This window comes from Macaca fascicularis, chromosome 8, assembly GCF_037993035.2.
Source record: "Macaca fascicularis isolate 582-1 chromosome 8, T2T-MFA8v1.1".
In the NCBI taxonomy this organism is placed as follows: Eukaryota; Metazoa; Chordata; class Mammalia; order Primates; family Cercopithecidae; genus Macaca; species Macaca fascicularis.
The window spans coordinates 151,983,797-151,997,380 of NC_088382.1; the positions used below are offsets into that span (position 1 = coordinate 151,983,797).

The 13,584-nt window shown below is 56.7% G+C and overlaps 1 protein-coding gene across 50 annotated transcripts in view; it reads right to left on the bottom strand.

Moving 5' to 3' along the window:
• Positions 1-13,584, bottom strand: part of TSNARE1 (t-SNARE domain containing 1) — a 140,378-nt gene that overhangs the window by 66,812 nt on the left and 59,982 nt on the right. For all 50 annotated transcript variants that reach the window (XM_074000118.1, XM_074000104.1, XM_074000101.1 and 47 more), the window contains one exon: positions 12,113-12,793. In XM_074000118.1, coding sequence (XP_073856219.1) covers positions 12,113-12,793 — 681 coding nt within the window. The remainder of the gene's footprint in view (positions 1-12,112; positions 12,794-13,584) is intronic.

Consider the following 13,584-nt stretch of genomic DNA (forward strand, 5'->3'; position numbering starts at 1 on the left):
ACACAGGGGCAGATTTTGACAAGCCAAAGTGAAAAGAATCAGTTCCAATAGATGTGAAGTACAGGAAACGTTAGAAGTAGCTAGTTAGGGTGAAAGTAGCAGCAAGAAATCTGGATCTCCATGAAGAATTAAAGAACGCCAGAATGGTAAATAGAAAAAAGATACGTTCATTTATTTAAAACACTATTGATTGTGAAAGCAAAATCCACACCTACGCGCCAGGGTCATCATGTGTCGGAAACGACACATGGTCCCAAACGTACCAAAGCCACGCGAACGAGGAGGGGCCATCATGTGTCAGAAACGACAAGCGGTCCCGAACGTACCAAAGCCACGCGAACAAGGCGGGTTCATCATGTGTCGGAAACGACACGTGGTCCCGAACGTACCGAAGCCACGCGAACGAGGCGGGGTCACGCGTCGGAAACGACACGTGGTCCCAAACGTACCAAAGCCACGCGAACGAGGCGGGGTCATGCGTCGGAAACGACACGTGGTCCCAAACGTACCGAAGCCATGCGAACGAGGCGGGGTCGTCATGTGTCGGAAACGACACGTGCTCCCAAAAGTACCGAAGCCATGCGAACGAGGCGGGGTCATGCGTCGGAAACAACACGCAGTCCCAAACGTACTGAAGCCACGCGAACGAGGCGGGGCCATCATGTGTCGGAAACGACACGTGGTCTCGAATGTACCGAAGCCACGCGAACGAGGTGGGGCCATCATGTGTCAGAAACGACACACAGTCCCGAATGTACCGAAGCCACGCAAACGAGGTGGGGCCATCATGTGTCAGAAACGACACGTGGTCCCGAATGTATCGAAGCCACGCGAACGAGGTGGGGTTGTGTCGGAAACGACACGTGGTCCCGAATGTACCGAAGCCACGCGAACGAGGTGGGGTTGTGTCGGAAACGACACGTGGTCCCGAATGTACCGAAGCCACGCGAACAAGGTGGGGTTGTGTCGGAAACGACACGTGGTCCCGAATGTACCGAAGCCATGTGAACGAGGCGGGGTCATCATGTGTCGGAAACGACACACGGTCCCAAATGTACTGAAGCCACGCGAACGAGGCGGGGTCACGTGTCGGAAACGACACGTGCTCCCGAATGTACTGAAGCCACGCGAATGAGGCGGGGTCATGTGTCGGAAACGACACGTGGTCCCGAATGTACCGAAGCCATGTGAACGAGGCGGGGTCATCATGTGTCGGAAACGACACACGGTCCCAAATGTACTGAAGCCACGCGAACGAGGCGGGGTCACGTGTCGGAAACGACACGTGCTCCCGAATGTACTGAAGCCACGCGAATGAGGCGGGGTCATGTGTCGGAAACGACACGTGGTCTCGAATGTACCGAAGCCATGTGAACGAGGCGGGGTCATCATGTGTTGGAAACGACACGCGGTCCCGAATGTACTGAAGCCACGCGAACGAGGCGGAGTCACGTGTCGGAAACGACACGCGCTCCCGAATGTACTGAAGCCACGCGAACAAGGCGGGGTCATGTGTCGGAAACGACACGCAGTCCCAAATGTACCGAAGCCACGCGAATGAGGTGGGGTCATGTGTCGGAAATGACACGTGCTCCCGAATGTACTGAAGCCACGCGAACAAGGCGGGGTCATCATGTGTTGGAAATGACACGCAGTCCCGAATGTACTGAAGCCACGCGAACGAGGCGGGGTCATGTGTCAGAAACGACACGCAGTCCCGAATGTACCGAAGCCACATCAACAAGGTGGGCGCAGGACACAGCAGTGCATTCCCATACGGCCGATCCACCACACAGGAGGACACGATACAGTGCTATCTGAAGGCGGGCTGTGGAAAGTTAAAGATTTATGTTGTAAACTCTAAAGCACCCACTAAAAAAAGAAACAAACAGGAATCGCTCATAAGCCCACAGTGGAGATAACATGGAATGCTAAATAGCACTCAATTCTACTCCAAAAAAAAAGGAAGGCAGAGAAAGAAAAGAAAAAGGGGGGAATAAAAGGAAATGTGGAAAGCAAACATCAAGACAGTAGAGTTAAAGCCAAACATGAAGGCCTTACACTAATGACGCATGAGTTGAACAAGGCTCATCCACTCCAATAGCCATCAACACCTTGCAGCAATTTAAATGTAGATTTTAATTAATTAAAATTAAATAAAATGGTAAACTCAGTTACTTCCTGCACTAGCCACATTTCAAGTACCCAGGAGCCCCATGTGGCAAATGGCTGTCACACAAAAGAATGTAGATTACAGGGCCTTTTCATCATTACTGAAAATCCTACTGGACAGAGGCACTGCTTTAACCATTCCGACCAGAAGGCAGAGATTCTCCGATGAGAGTAAAAGCAAGATTCTGACCAGGCCTGGTGGCTCATGCCTGTAATCCCAACACTTTCGAGGCTAAGATAGGAGGATCACTTGAGCCTAGAAGTTCAAGATCAGCCTGGACCACACAGTGGGATCTCTTTCTACAAAAAGAATAAAAATTGGCCAGCTGTGGTGGGGCACATCCACAGTCTCAGCTACTTGAAATGCTGAGGTGGGAGGACTGCTTGAACCTGGGAGATCGAGGCTGCAGTGAGCCTTGATCACGCCACTACATTTTAGCATGGAAACAGGGCAAGAGACCCTGTCAAAAAAAAAAAAAAGGCAAGATCTTGCTATACAGTGCATACAAGAAGCCTACTTCATATATAAAATCAGATGAAATTATAAGTAAAAATTAGAAAAATACATCATGTAAACAGTAATCACAAGAAAGCTGGAATGGCTACACTAATATCAGAGTAAAATTCAGAACCACAAATATAATAGAAATAAAAGGACACTTTAAAAACAAACGGTCAACTGACTAAGATAAAACAATTCTAAGTATGTATGCACCTAGTATCACAGCTTGAAAATACATGAAGCAAAAACTGATAGAACTGGAAAGAAACACAGAAATCCACAATCACAGGCAGCGCGGTCGGCAGAGCAAGCAGACAGACGAGCACAGAGGCCACAGGAACTCCAACACCACCACCAACCAGCCTAACCCACACAACAGAGGAATACACATTCCTGCCAAACGCACGTGGAACATTCACTAAGACAGACTCTATTTTAGGCCATAAAGCAAGTCTTGACATAGTTATAATTGCTGAAATCATATAAAATACATTCTCTGAAGAGAGCAGAACTAGAAATCAGTAACAAAGGTATCTGTGAATGAACATCATCATCTGAAATTAAACAACACACTTCTAAATCATCATGTGTAACAGAAGAAGTCAAAGAGAAGTTAGAAAATAACTGAATGAAATAAAAACACAAGGTATTAAAATGTGTATCTGTAAAGCAATGCACAGAGGGAAGTATATAGCAATAGATACTTAGAAAAAAAGAGAAAGATCTCAAGTCAACAATCCAACAAGAGCATTAACTCAAAGTAAGCAGGAGAAAGAAATAATAAAGGTGAGCAGAAACCAATTCAATCAACATCAAATCAATAGAGAAACCTAAAGATAAAAAAATCTGGATCTTTCAAATGATTAATAAAATCAATCGATTTACATGTGAATAATACTGAGATGATAAAATTATTCAGACTAATCAAGAACAAAAGATTGAATATAAATCAGCAACATTAGAAATGAAGGAGGAGATATCACCATAGATCCTACAGACATCGAAAGGATATTAAGGGTATATTATGAGTAGCTTACTGCTAATTAATTTCTCAACTTAGAGGATGAGTTCCTTGAAAAATACAAAACAATCAAAGCTCACTTGAGAAGAAATAGACAGCGTGGATAGAACTGCAGCATTAAAGGAAGTGAATTTGTAGCTGAAAATCTTCCCACAACAAAAACTCCAAGCTCAGACAGGGTCACTGGCGAATTCTATCCCATATTCGCAGGAAGAGTAAGACCAACTCTACACAAATTCTTTCAGAAGACAGTAGAGGAGGAACTCTTCCCAGCTCACTGCAGGATGTATTTTACAGTGATAGTAATCAAGACAGTGTGGTATTAGCATGAGCAGAGACATACAGATCCGCTGCTGTGGTATTAGCATGAGCAGAGACATACAGATCCGCTGCTGTGGTATTAGCATGAGCAGAGACATACAGATCCGCTGCTGTGGTATTGGCATGAGCAGAGACAGACACATCCGCTGCTGTGGTATTAGCATGAGCAGAGACATACAGATCCGCTGCTGTGGTATTAGCATGAGCAGAAACATACAGATCCACTGCTGTGGTATTGGCATGAGCAGAGACAGACACATCCGCTGCTGTGGTATTAGCATGAGCAGAGACATACAGATCCGCTGCTGTGGTATTAGCATGAGCAGAAACATACAGATCCACTGCTGTGGTATTGGCATGAGCAGAGACAGACACATCCGCTGCTGTGGTATTAGCATGAGCAGAGACATACAGATCCGCTGCTGTGGTATTAGCATGAGCAGAAACATACAGATCCACTGCTGTGGTATTGGCATGAGCAGAGACATACATATCCACTGCTGTGGTATTAGCATGAGCAGAGACATACAGATCCACTGCTGTGGTATTGGCATGAGCAGAGACATACATATCCACTGCTGTGGTATTAGCATGAGCAGAGACATACAGATCCACTGCTGTGGTATTAGCATGAGCAGAGACATATAGATCCAGCTCTCCCCTGCTGCTCGGGGGAATTAAAACAGCACAGCCACCTTGGAAAACACATGGGTATATGTTTAAAAGTCACACCAGCCCTACGGTCAGCAATTCAACTTGTACGTAATAATCCCCCCACAACACAATGCAAACATTTGTCCATACAAAGATCCTACAGAAATGCTCACAGCCCCTTTCACTTTACAGTCAAAAGCCGGAGAACACAAAAGCATCCACCGATAGGTGGAAACGCAGGTTGTGGTATGTCCAAAGGCATGCCTGCCGCCCAGCAATAAAGAGGGGTGCACCACCCATTCCCGCAGCACACACTGGGCTGAGGAAGGCGGAAGAGTACATGCTACCTGGCTCCGCAACTGTGAGACAGAGATACCTGATCTTTGAGGGCAAAGCAAGCCATGGGGAGTGGGGTCGGGTAGGGGCTGGGGCTGGACTAGGGCTGGGCTGGGCTGGGCTGAGCCGGGGCTGGGGGCTGAGGCTGGAGGTGGGGGTGGGGGTGGGGGTGGGGATAGGGCTGAGGCTGGGGCTGGGGCTGGGGCTGGGGCTGGAGCTGGGGCTGAGGCTGGGAATGGGGGCTGGGGCTGGGGCTGGAGCTGGCTCTGGGGTTGGGGCTGGGGTTGGAGCTGGGCCTGGGGCTGCAGCTAGGGCTAGGGCTGGGGCTGGGCTGGAGCTGGGGCTGGTTGACCAGAAAAGGGCAGAGGGAACCCTCTGAGGTCACAGGAATGTTCTTTACCTCCCTGGGGTGGGAGTCAGGTGGGTGTGTTTTGTCCAAACGTGCAGTGAACTGTGCCTTTAAATGGACATGTAGCATTGTGTGTGAATTAAACTTCGAAGAAGTCATGTCCAGGTTCCAAATGGGGGTAAGACAGAAGCGCACAGCCAGAGCACCCTTCCTCCGCCTCCACCTCCGCCCAGCACCTCCCAGTCCGACCTCCTCAGCCTGGCCAGGTAACCTAACTTTGACCATCACCCTCCTGGCCAGAGGTCAGGCATGGCACTCAGGGCCTGCCAGACGAGCTTCCGCCCTCTGCACCGCACACCCAGGCCAGGGAGCTTTCCTCGGCACGCAGGCCGGGCTGCCCACTGTGAGCTCTGCATTTCTAGGCCAGGACTCAGCACAACCGTGCTTTCTGGAGACGCCTGTTGAGTCACAGCGTAACCTCAAGACTGAGGGAGCCGCAGGGAGTGCTGTCCTGTCACCAGGCAGGCTGCGGGGCCTCCCCCAAGCACTGCCTCTACTACTGCTGGGGGTCCACGGTCACGAGGCAGGGGCTGCCTCCTCCCACACCACCATTGCGCTCCTGTGACACCGTGCCCCGCCAACCACAGCACAGGCATCCTGCCGCTTCCAGCCCCCACTGGGCCAGCTCGTCACTACAGGCAGGACGTCACCTCCCGGTCTCAGGAAGTGCCCATTCCGACATATCCCAAGGCTGCTGCTGGAGCACAGGTTTGTTGGCTCCGGGAACCCTCAGAGGGACGGCCACCCAGCTGAAGACCCTGGCTTCACAGGCCGTTAGTAACAATCCCGTGACTCTGGCCGGGGACCTAAGGGAGGTCCAGAGAGGGCCCCCCTCATTCCTGTCCCCAAGACCCCAACAGTCCTGCCCCCAACACCCATTCCCAGGAGAAGGAGGAAAAATTCATTTCCCAGATTCCATCTTCACACCATCTGAGCAACTTCAATAACACTCCTTAAAACACGACAAAATGTCAGCAGCGCTTATCAGGACCTCTCTGCCGTCCCCGTCCCCACCCTCCAGCTCTGCTGTGAACAGGGATAACGGGACACCCTAAGACCACCAAAAGAAGGCAGGCATGCTCCCCTCCAGGGCTGCATCCCCCACATCTCACTGCAGGCCCCACTTACCTGCCCGCTGCAGACGAAGGCCTCTGACGAACACTCGGCCGTGATGGGGGATTACGAGGGTCTGGGGCCCCAGTTGCTCTTCACTGAACCAGGTCCCAAGGCAATGCACCCCAGCAAGAGGGGGTCCCCAGGGCAGGAGCTTGAGGAGGGCACCGACACAGCCATTCCACAGTCAGCACTGAGACCCTCTGGACACCCAACGCCCACCCCGAGCCTGCCTGGCTGCCTGGACCACCGGGCAAGCTGACGGGCTGCCAGGCTCTGCTGCCACCAGGCATGGCGCTGGCCAGGCAGTCGCCCAGTTGCCGGAGGGGGATGAGCTGAAGGATGAGGACCTGGCTCAGGTTCAGGCAGGAAAAAGCCCAATCAAGACAGTGCAGCCTGACTTGGCTTGAGATGAGCTGGGTGCCCCACATGCAACGCTAACCCCGTCCCACGGCTGCAGACAGGGCATGGTGTGTGCCCGAGTCCACATGCAGTGACCCCAGGGAAGAGAAGAACAGCCCAGGGCCGGCCCTCCGTCTGCCCTCTAGGAGCCACCATACACTGACCCTGTGGTGAGATGCCTTGACCCTGCTACCCTGCACGTGAGCTGCTGCCAGATTCTGCTAGCGTGACCTGGGCAGGGCACAAGTGGCCAGCCCACCTCTACCCTGGCAGCACCCTTCTTGCCCACTCATTTGGTGATGGACAGACGTGAGGAGAGAAGTAGTGGGACAGCAGTCTGAAGCCCTGGGAGGCCATCCCCGCTCTGGGCCTCTGCACATGCATGACGGTGCTTCAAAACCCACAGAACACTGCTGGGGGTCCTCAAGGAGAAATGGAGTACCCCAAAACCTTAGTGTGTGACTGACGAGGCTGACAATCACTTCCCCAGCTGGTCCTGAGCCAGCCCATGCTGAGGGAGAGAATCAGATGTGGCTCAAAGCGAAGTCACCGTTGACTAGGCCTGGCAGCTATGTGATGTGTGACGGCTCTAGTTACACTGGCCCAGGCGACCACGGAGATGGGTCTCTGCAGGCCAGGGAGAATCACAGGCCCGTGGACCCATACCATGGATGAGGCAGGGGAAGCCGGGGTGGGGAAGCAGCGGGTGTGTGCCAGGGCGCCACAGCCAGGACGGGCAGCTCACAGTGGCCAGAGCAAATGCTGTTTGGCTCCCACAGGGTGCTGAGAAACCGGAGTCAAGCACTGGTAAGATTCACCCCAGGGAGACAGGGTCACCTCTGAGGGCCTCGTGGAGAGGACATGTCTGAACCCCAGTTGCCAATGCCGGCAAAGCTGACAGCCAGGCTTTGTGCCAGCAGCCATGAGGCAGCCGGGGAAGCACAGGGCAGCTCCTGCCCACCTGGACAACCACTCCCGAGGGAGGTCTGTGGGAAAGGCAGGTGGCAGATGGGCACGTCAAAGGCAAGGCTCGCTCCCTACACCTGCTGAGTCTGGGCCCTCACCAGCCGAGAGCAGCGGCCCTGCCCCGCAGCGCCGTCCTCCTCTGTGACCAGCCCTCCTCTGGACAGCTGTGCCGAGGGTGCCTCTAACACATACGGCAACAGTCCTGCACCACGCAGGCAACTCCGCAGAGGACTGAGAGGGCTAGAGGCGCTTCCCAACAGGGGCTGATGATGCAGCCGGAGAGGTGGGGAGTCAACCAGCTCATTCTGGGGCAGGGTGGGGGCCAGACTGGCCGGTACAGGGCTGGGTTTGTGGCCAGGGTCGGGGCTTCATGCTCCTGGAAGGCAGATGGCATCAGGAAGGAGGCTGATGGCGCAGTGGTGGTGCTCAGGCCTTGGAAGATGGAGGCAGGCGAGCACCAGTCCAGAAGGAACACAGGGCCACATAAGAGAAGTGAGGTTTGCCGGGACCTCCTATGCACCAGCCCTGGCCGAGGCATGTCCCGTATTTCCTCGTGATGGCGGGAGCCCTACTTTGTCGAGGAGGAAGCGGAGGCTCCAAGTGTTACAGAGCAGACAGAGGCACATGGGGCATGGCTCTACTCACAGGAAACGTCCAGAACAGGCAAAGCCACAGGCAGACCGCAGCCTAGAGCTGCCAGGGCCGGGGGAGCTGAGGGTAGGGTGACTGCCTAGGGCTGGGGCTCCCTTTTGGGAGACGGAAATGCTCTGAAATTGAGACGGTGGCGGTGGCTGCGCGGCACTGGGAATGAATTAGCATCACCAAGTTGAAGACTTTAAAAGGGTGAAATGACAAACTTTGATATATGACTACTATGTCAATAAAGAAAGAAAATAATAAGGCTCTGGCACTCACCAAAGACCCCAGAGCTGGGAAAGACAGGGCCGGGTGGGTTTGTTCGAGCTCAGTCCCAAGGGAGCCATCCCGTCTTGACCTCAGCCTTCCCACGACTGTCAGGATCTGCAAGGACCTCTCTAGCCCTTTGCCTCAGACCGCAGTGCTGCATGACCCAGCCCACACGCAGGCAGGGCCTGCAGGCTGCCGGACTTCACAACCCACAGACGACGCCACGTGCCTAGACACCTCCCCGGGCCCAGAGGAGAAGCCACAACCCGGCATGGGGCTGGTGTCAGAGAAAGGGCAGTGTGTGCTGGCTTCTGCTGGCTTTTTTTCTTAATACACTTTAGGGACCCTGTTTCAAAGTCAAAGATGAGGTATGCTATTAGAGAAATGCCCCTCAGAGCCCACCTGGGTCAGAGAAGAGGTCTCACAAAACACTTTCACACTCCCCTAGACCCCTCCCTCCCTCCTCCAACGCCTCCCATCGTCCACACGCGGCTCCACCCTCTCAGGTGCAGAGCCCGACACGGGAGAGGGAGTTCAAGTGGCACAGTGGGGTCTGACCGAGGACAAGAACACTGAGAGTGCCCTCAAGTGCCCCCTCCCCAGCCTCCCTGCACCCGCCCCCCGAGGCCGGGCCGGGCAGTCTTCTGCAGGGTAACAATCCAGGCCCACATCTCCTGCCAAGGCAAGGGCAAAGGGACTCCTGTTCACAGGAAATAAAGGCTCGTCCTTGATGAGCGTGGAGAGGAGTAAAGCACAGGCAGTGGTGGAGAGGCCACTTGGGGCTGCAGGCACGTCCCAGGAGGGCCCTGGCAGGCTAGCAGGCACGCCAACATGGGGCCCTGGGGGCCTGACTCACTCTCCAACCCGAAGCAGAGCGTGTGCCTGCGGCACATCCGGGACACACAGCAGGGGCCAGAGGCCTTGGACATAGGCTGGGACAGCAGGAGGTAGAAGAGAATATGAAGCCATCCCACCACCTCCCCCGGGAGCACCTCCTCTTCTCCCACACCAGCGAGGTCACCCCCGTCGCTGTCACTGTCCATCAGCCACTCACTGCCCGGCAGGCTGCAACGAGCCCTCCTGCGGCCCAGGCCTTTTGCAGAGGAGAGGACCACGGGCTGTGCCTCTGACTTCGCCACCTCCTCCATCATCCCGTTCATTACCCAGTGCCCAGCACAGCCACCAGCTCACTCAGCACCCCCAGCCCTGGCAGCACCAGGAAACTCACCTGATCCCTGTGAGGAGGGCAGGAGGCCTTCTTCATGTCAAAGCCAGAGACAAGCAGCCCACAGCCCACGACAGCAGTGCTCTGTGTCACCCCAGTCCCAGGCTCTGCCGGCCGCCCACAATACGGGCTAACCCCACTGCGGGGGTGACTGAGCCACTGCAGCAGCTGCCAGAGAGGGGAGCACCTGTCCTCGGACACAGAGCAAGGGGGAGGCCCTGGGGCCATCTATCCCACTGACGGCCAGAGAGGGGCTCCCCCACGGCCCCCAACTGGGCCAAGAGGAAGGGCTGTCCCGTAAAGACTCTCCTCAAGCTGAAACAGTCAAGCCCGAGCAAGCTCCTGCAGCAAGGCCGGCTGGCTCGGTGCCGGGACCACCACTGCCTACTACCTCATCCCGGGGCTGGGCAGGAGGCTGCAGCACCCGTGACCAGAGATGCCTGCTGAGGTCTGCCAGTCCAGGTGGGGCTGGGAGCACTTGCTCAGATCTCTTCCAGACACTGTCAGCTCCACCACAGCCAGCACTGCTGTCCTCGCCACACACTCGCTCGGGTGTGGGGGCAGATCCCAGTCAGTGTCTTGAGGGGAACCTTGGCCCGCTGCAGCCCCGTGCTCTCGGGACCCATCTGGTCTCAGGCAGAGCCTATCCATAACCAGGCAGCTTCCACAGCAGGATGGAGGCCTCATCGCCCACAGCTGGAATCCAGCATGGGAACCAGGCTGCCGCCCTCCTCTTCCAGCTATCCTGCAGCAGTCAACAGGCCTCAGCGCACACCGTGCCTACGCCCAGCACCTGTCCCAGCACCTGTCTGGACCCACCACAGGAGCTCAGCACACCGTGCCTACGCCCAGCACCTGTCCCAGCACCTGTCTGGACCCACCACAGGAGCTCAGCACACCGTGCCTACGCCCAGCACCTGTCCCAGTACCTGTCTGGGCAACTGTCCGGGCATCTGTCCCAGCACCTGTCTGGGCCCACCACAGGAGCTCAGCACGCCGTGCCTACGCCCAGCACCTGTCCCAGTACCTGTCTGGGCCCACCACAGCAGGAGCTCAGATGCCCTGCCTATGCCCAGCACCTGTCTGGGCCCACCACAGCAGGAGCTCAGATGCCCTGCCTATGCCCAGCACCTGTCTGGGCCCACCACAGCAGGAGCTCAGATGCCCTGCCTATGCCCAGCACCTGTCTGGGCCCACAACAGCAGGAGCTGAGACGCTGGGCCCACGCTGACCTCTGCGGACCTCCCTCACCCATCAGACACCAACAGAGCAATGCTCTCCCTGGGAAAAGGGACTCTGCCGGAGCCTCAGCCTCGGGGTCCACAGAAGGCCCGCCCCAGCTCTGAGCAGACACTGCCTCCCAGGTCTCAACCTGCTCACCCTGACACCACGGGGCGGCACCAGCCTGTAGGAAGGCCTCTTCTGGGTGTTAAAAACAGTAACAGAGCAGCATGTTTCAAACCACGGCGCTGAAACCCAGGTCAGAAAACCAGTTTAGTAAGTTGCAGCTAGCTTTTTCTCTCCTGAGTAGCACAGGGCGCAGCAGGAGGAACACGGGCACGCGTGGCCGTGGGGAGCGTCAGCACAGCTAGAAAACCGATTCTCAGCGCATGTGTCTACCCCAGGCGGCAACAGCAAATGCCCTTCTCACCATGGCCGTGGTGCCAGCATGTGACTGGGCGACAGTGACAGAAGAACTCTGTCCTGCCCGTCTGCGAGCTCGGCTCCACTCTAGGATGGGGTGAGGGAGAGGCCAAGTCAACCACCAAGCCGGGAGACAAAATTTACTAATGCTCCCTTTACATGTAATATATGTTGGCTGAACGCACAGATGGGTGGGTGGATAGACGAGTGAAGAGTGCATGGGGCAAAGGATGAATGAACAAGAACACTCCAGATGAGACAGTGGTGACGGGGAGGGTAGGGGGAAGAGGAGGAGGGGAGGAGGGGAGGAGGAGGAGGAGGAAGAGAGGAGGAGAGGAAGGTGCTGTGGAGGAAGATGCAGGGTAACACGGCCAAGATGGGCCCCACCTTCCTGCTGGACAGAGTGGTGCCCTAGCGAGGTGAGCTGGGCACGGAACTCACCTCTGGGCGGCTCCAGACCGAAGCCCTCAGAGGGCAGGGCCTGGCAAGAGAAGGTCTTGGCCACCACCTGCTCCACAGGCGTGAGGGCCAGGGCCTGGGGCTTGCCGGAACCGGGGCTGGGGCCGTGGGCCGCCTTCCGGAGGTCGCCCAGCTTGCGCCGCACGACGGCTCGCAGGTCCCGCCACTTGTGCTTCAGGTCCACGACGTCACGGCGGCAGTAGCCCAGCGCGTTCACGGCCTGCAGGATGCGGCTCCACACACGGTACCTGCGAGTGGGCTCGGCTTTCAGCAGCCCCGTGCCGAACAGCAGCTGGTGGTGCTTGCTCACCTTGGACACCAGCACCTCGGTCTCCTGCGGGCAGAAGTTAGGCTTCCTCTTCTTGGCCCGGGTAGCGCTGGGCCCCACCATGCGGCCATGGGGCCCAGCGGCCAAGTCCTTCCTCGGGCCAGTGGTGGGTGATGAGGTGGGCGATGAGGTGGGCCCCGCCATGCGACCATGGGGCCCAGCGGCCAAGTCCTTCCTCGGGCCAGTGGTGGGTGATGTAGTGGGCGATGAGGTGGGCCCCACTATGCGGCCATGGGGCCCAGCGGCCAAGTCCTTCCTCGGGCCAGTGGTGGGTGACAAGGTGGGCGATGAGGTGGGCTCCGGCATCCGGCTGCCTTCAGGGGCAACCCCAGGCCCTGGAAAGGCACCAAAAGGTGGACGTTTAAGGCCCTGGGCCTGTGGAGGCAGCAGCTCCAGCAGCAGCTCCCTAGGGCACCTCCTCTTTGGTTTCTGCTTCAGGACATGGCTGCCTGGTCCTGGCCACCACCCCTCCCTGCTGGGTGTCCAGAGACCTGGGCCCACGATCCCCTAGCCCTGACACTGCCTCACCAGGTGCCGTCAGCAAGCACGTAGCTTCGGGGTCACAGTGCCCCATCTCCAAGACGGCACACCACTAGCCCTGCCTGCCCCTGCAGCCACCACAGGGGTGCGGGAGTCGGGCAGGCTAGGTTGTAGCCCTGGACCCTCTCCAGGGTCTCCTGCCCTCAGGCCAGGGCTGGGCTGCTCCTGGGGTCAGCCCTCGCTTGGGGACAGCCTTCCAGCTGACATTTTGGAAGGCTCCTGCCAACCTGCCCACAGCACAACTAAGAGCCCCTGAGCACCGGCCTCAGCTTCCCCTCCCGCACTTGGGCCGAGGCCGGTGGGGACGTGGTGGCCAGCCTCAGCTTCCCCTCCCGCACTTGGGCCGAGGCCGGTGGGGACGTGGTGGCCAGCCTCAGCTTCCCCTCCCGCACTTGGGCTGAGGCTGGTGGGGACGTGGTGGCCTGGTCGGCAGCCTCACCCCCCTGCCATCCTTTGCCTCCACCCTGCAAGGGAACAGGGCTGCGCTGGCAACAGTGGGAAGTCTCTGCGTCTTTGCCCACACACGAGCGTTTTCACTAACCCGACCAGCTTCCTGAAGGCAGGGACAGGGCCCGACACTGCAGGT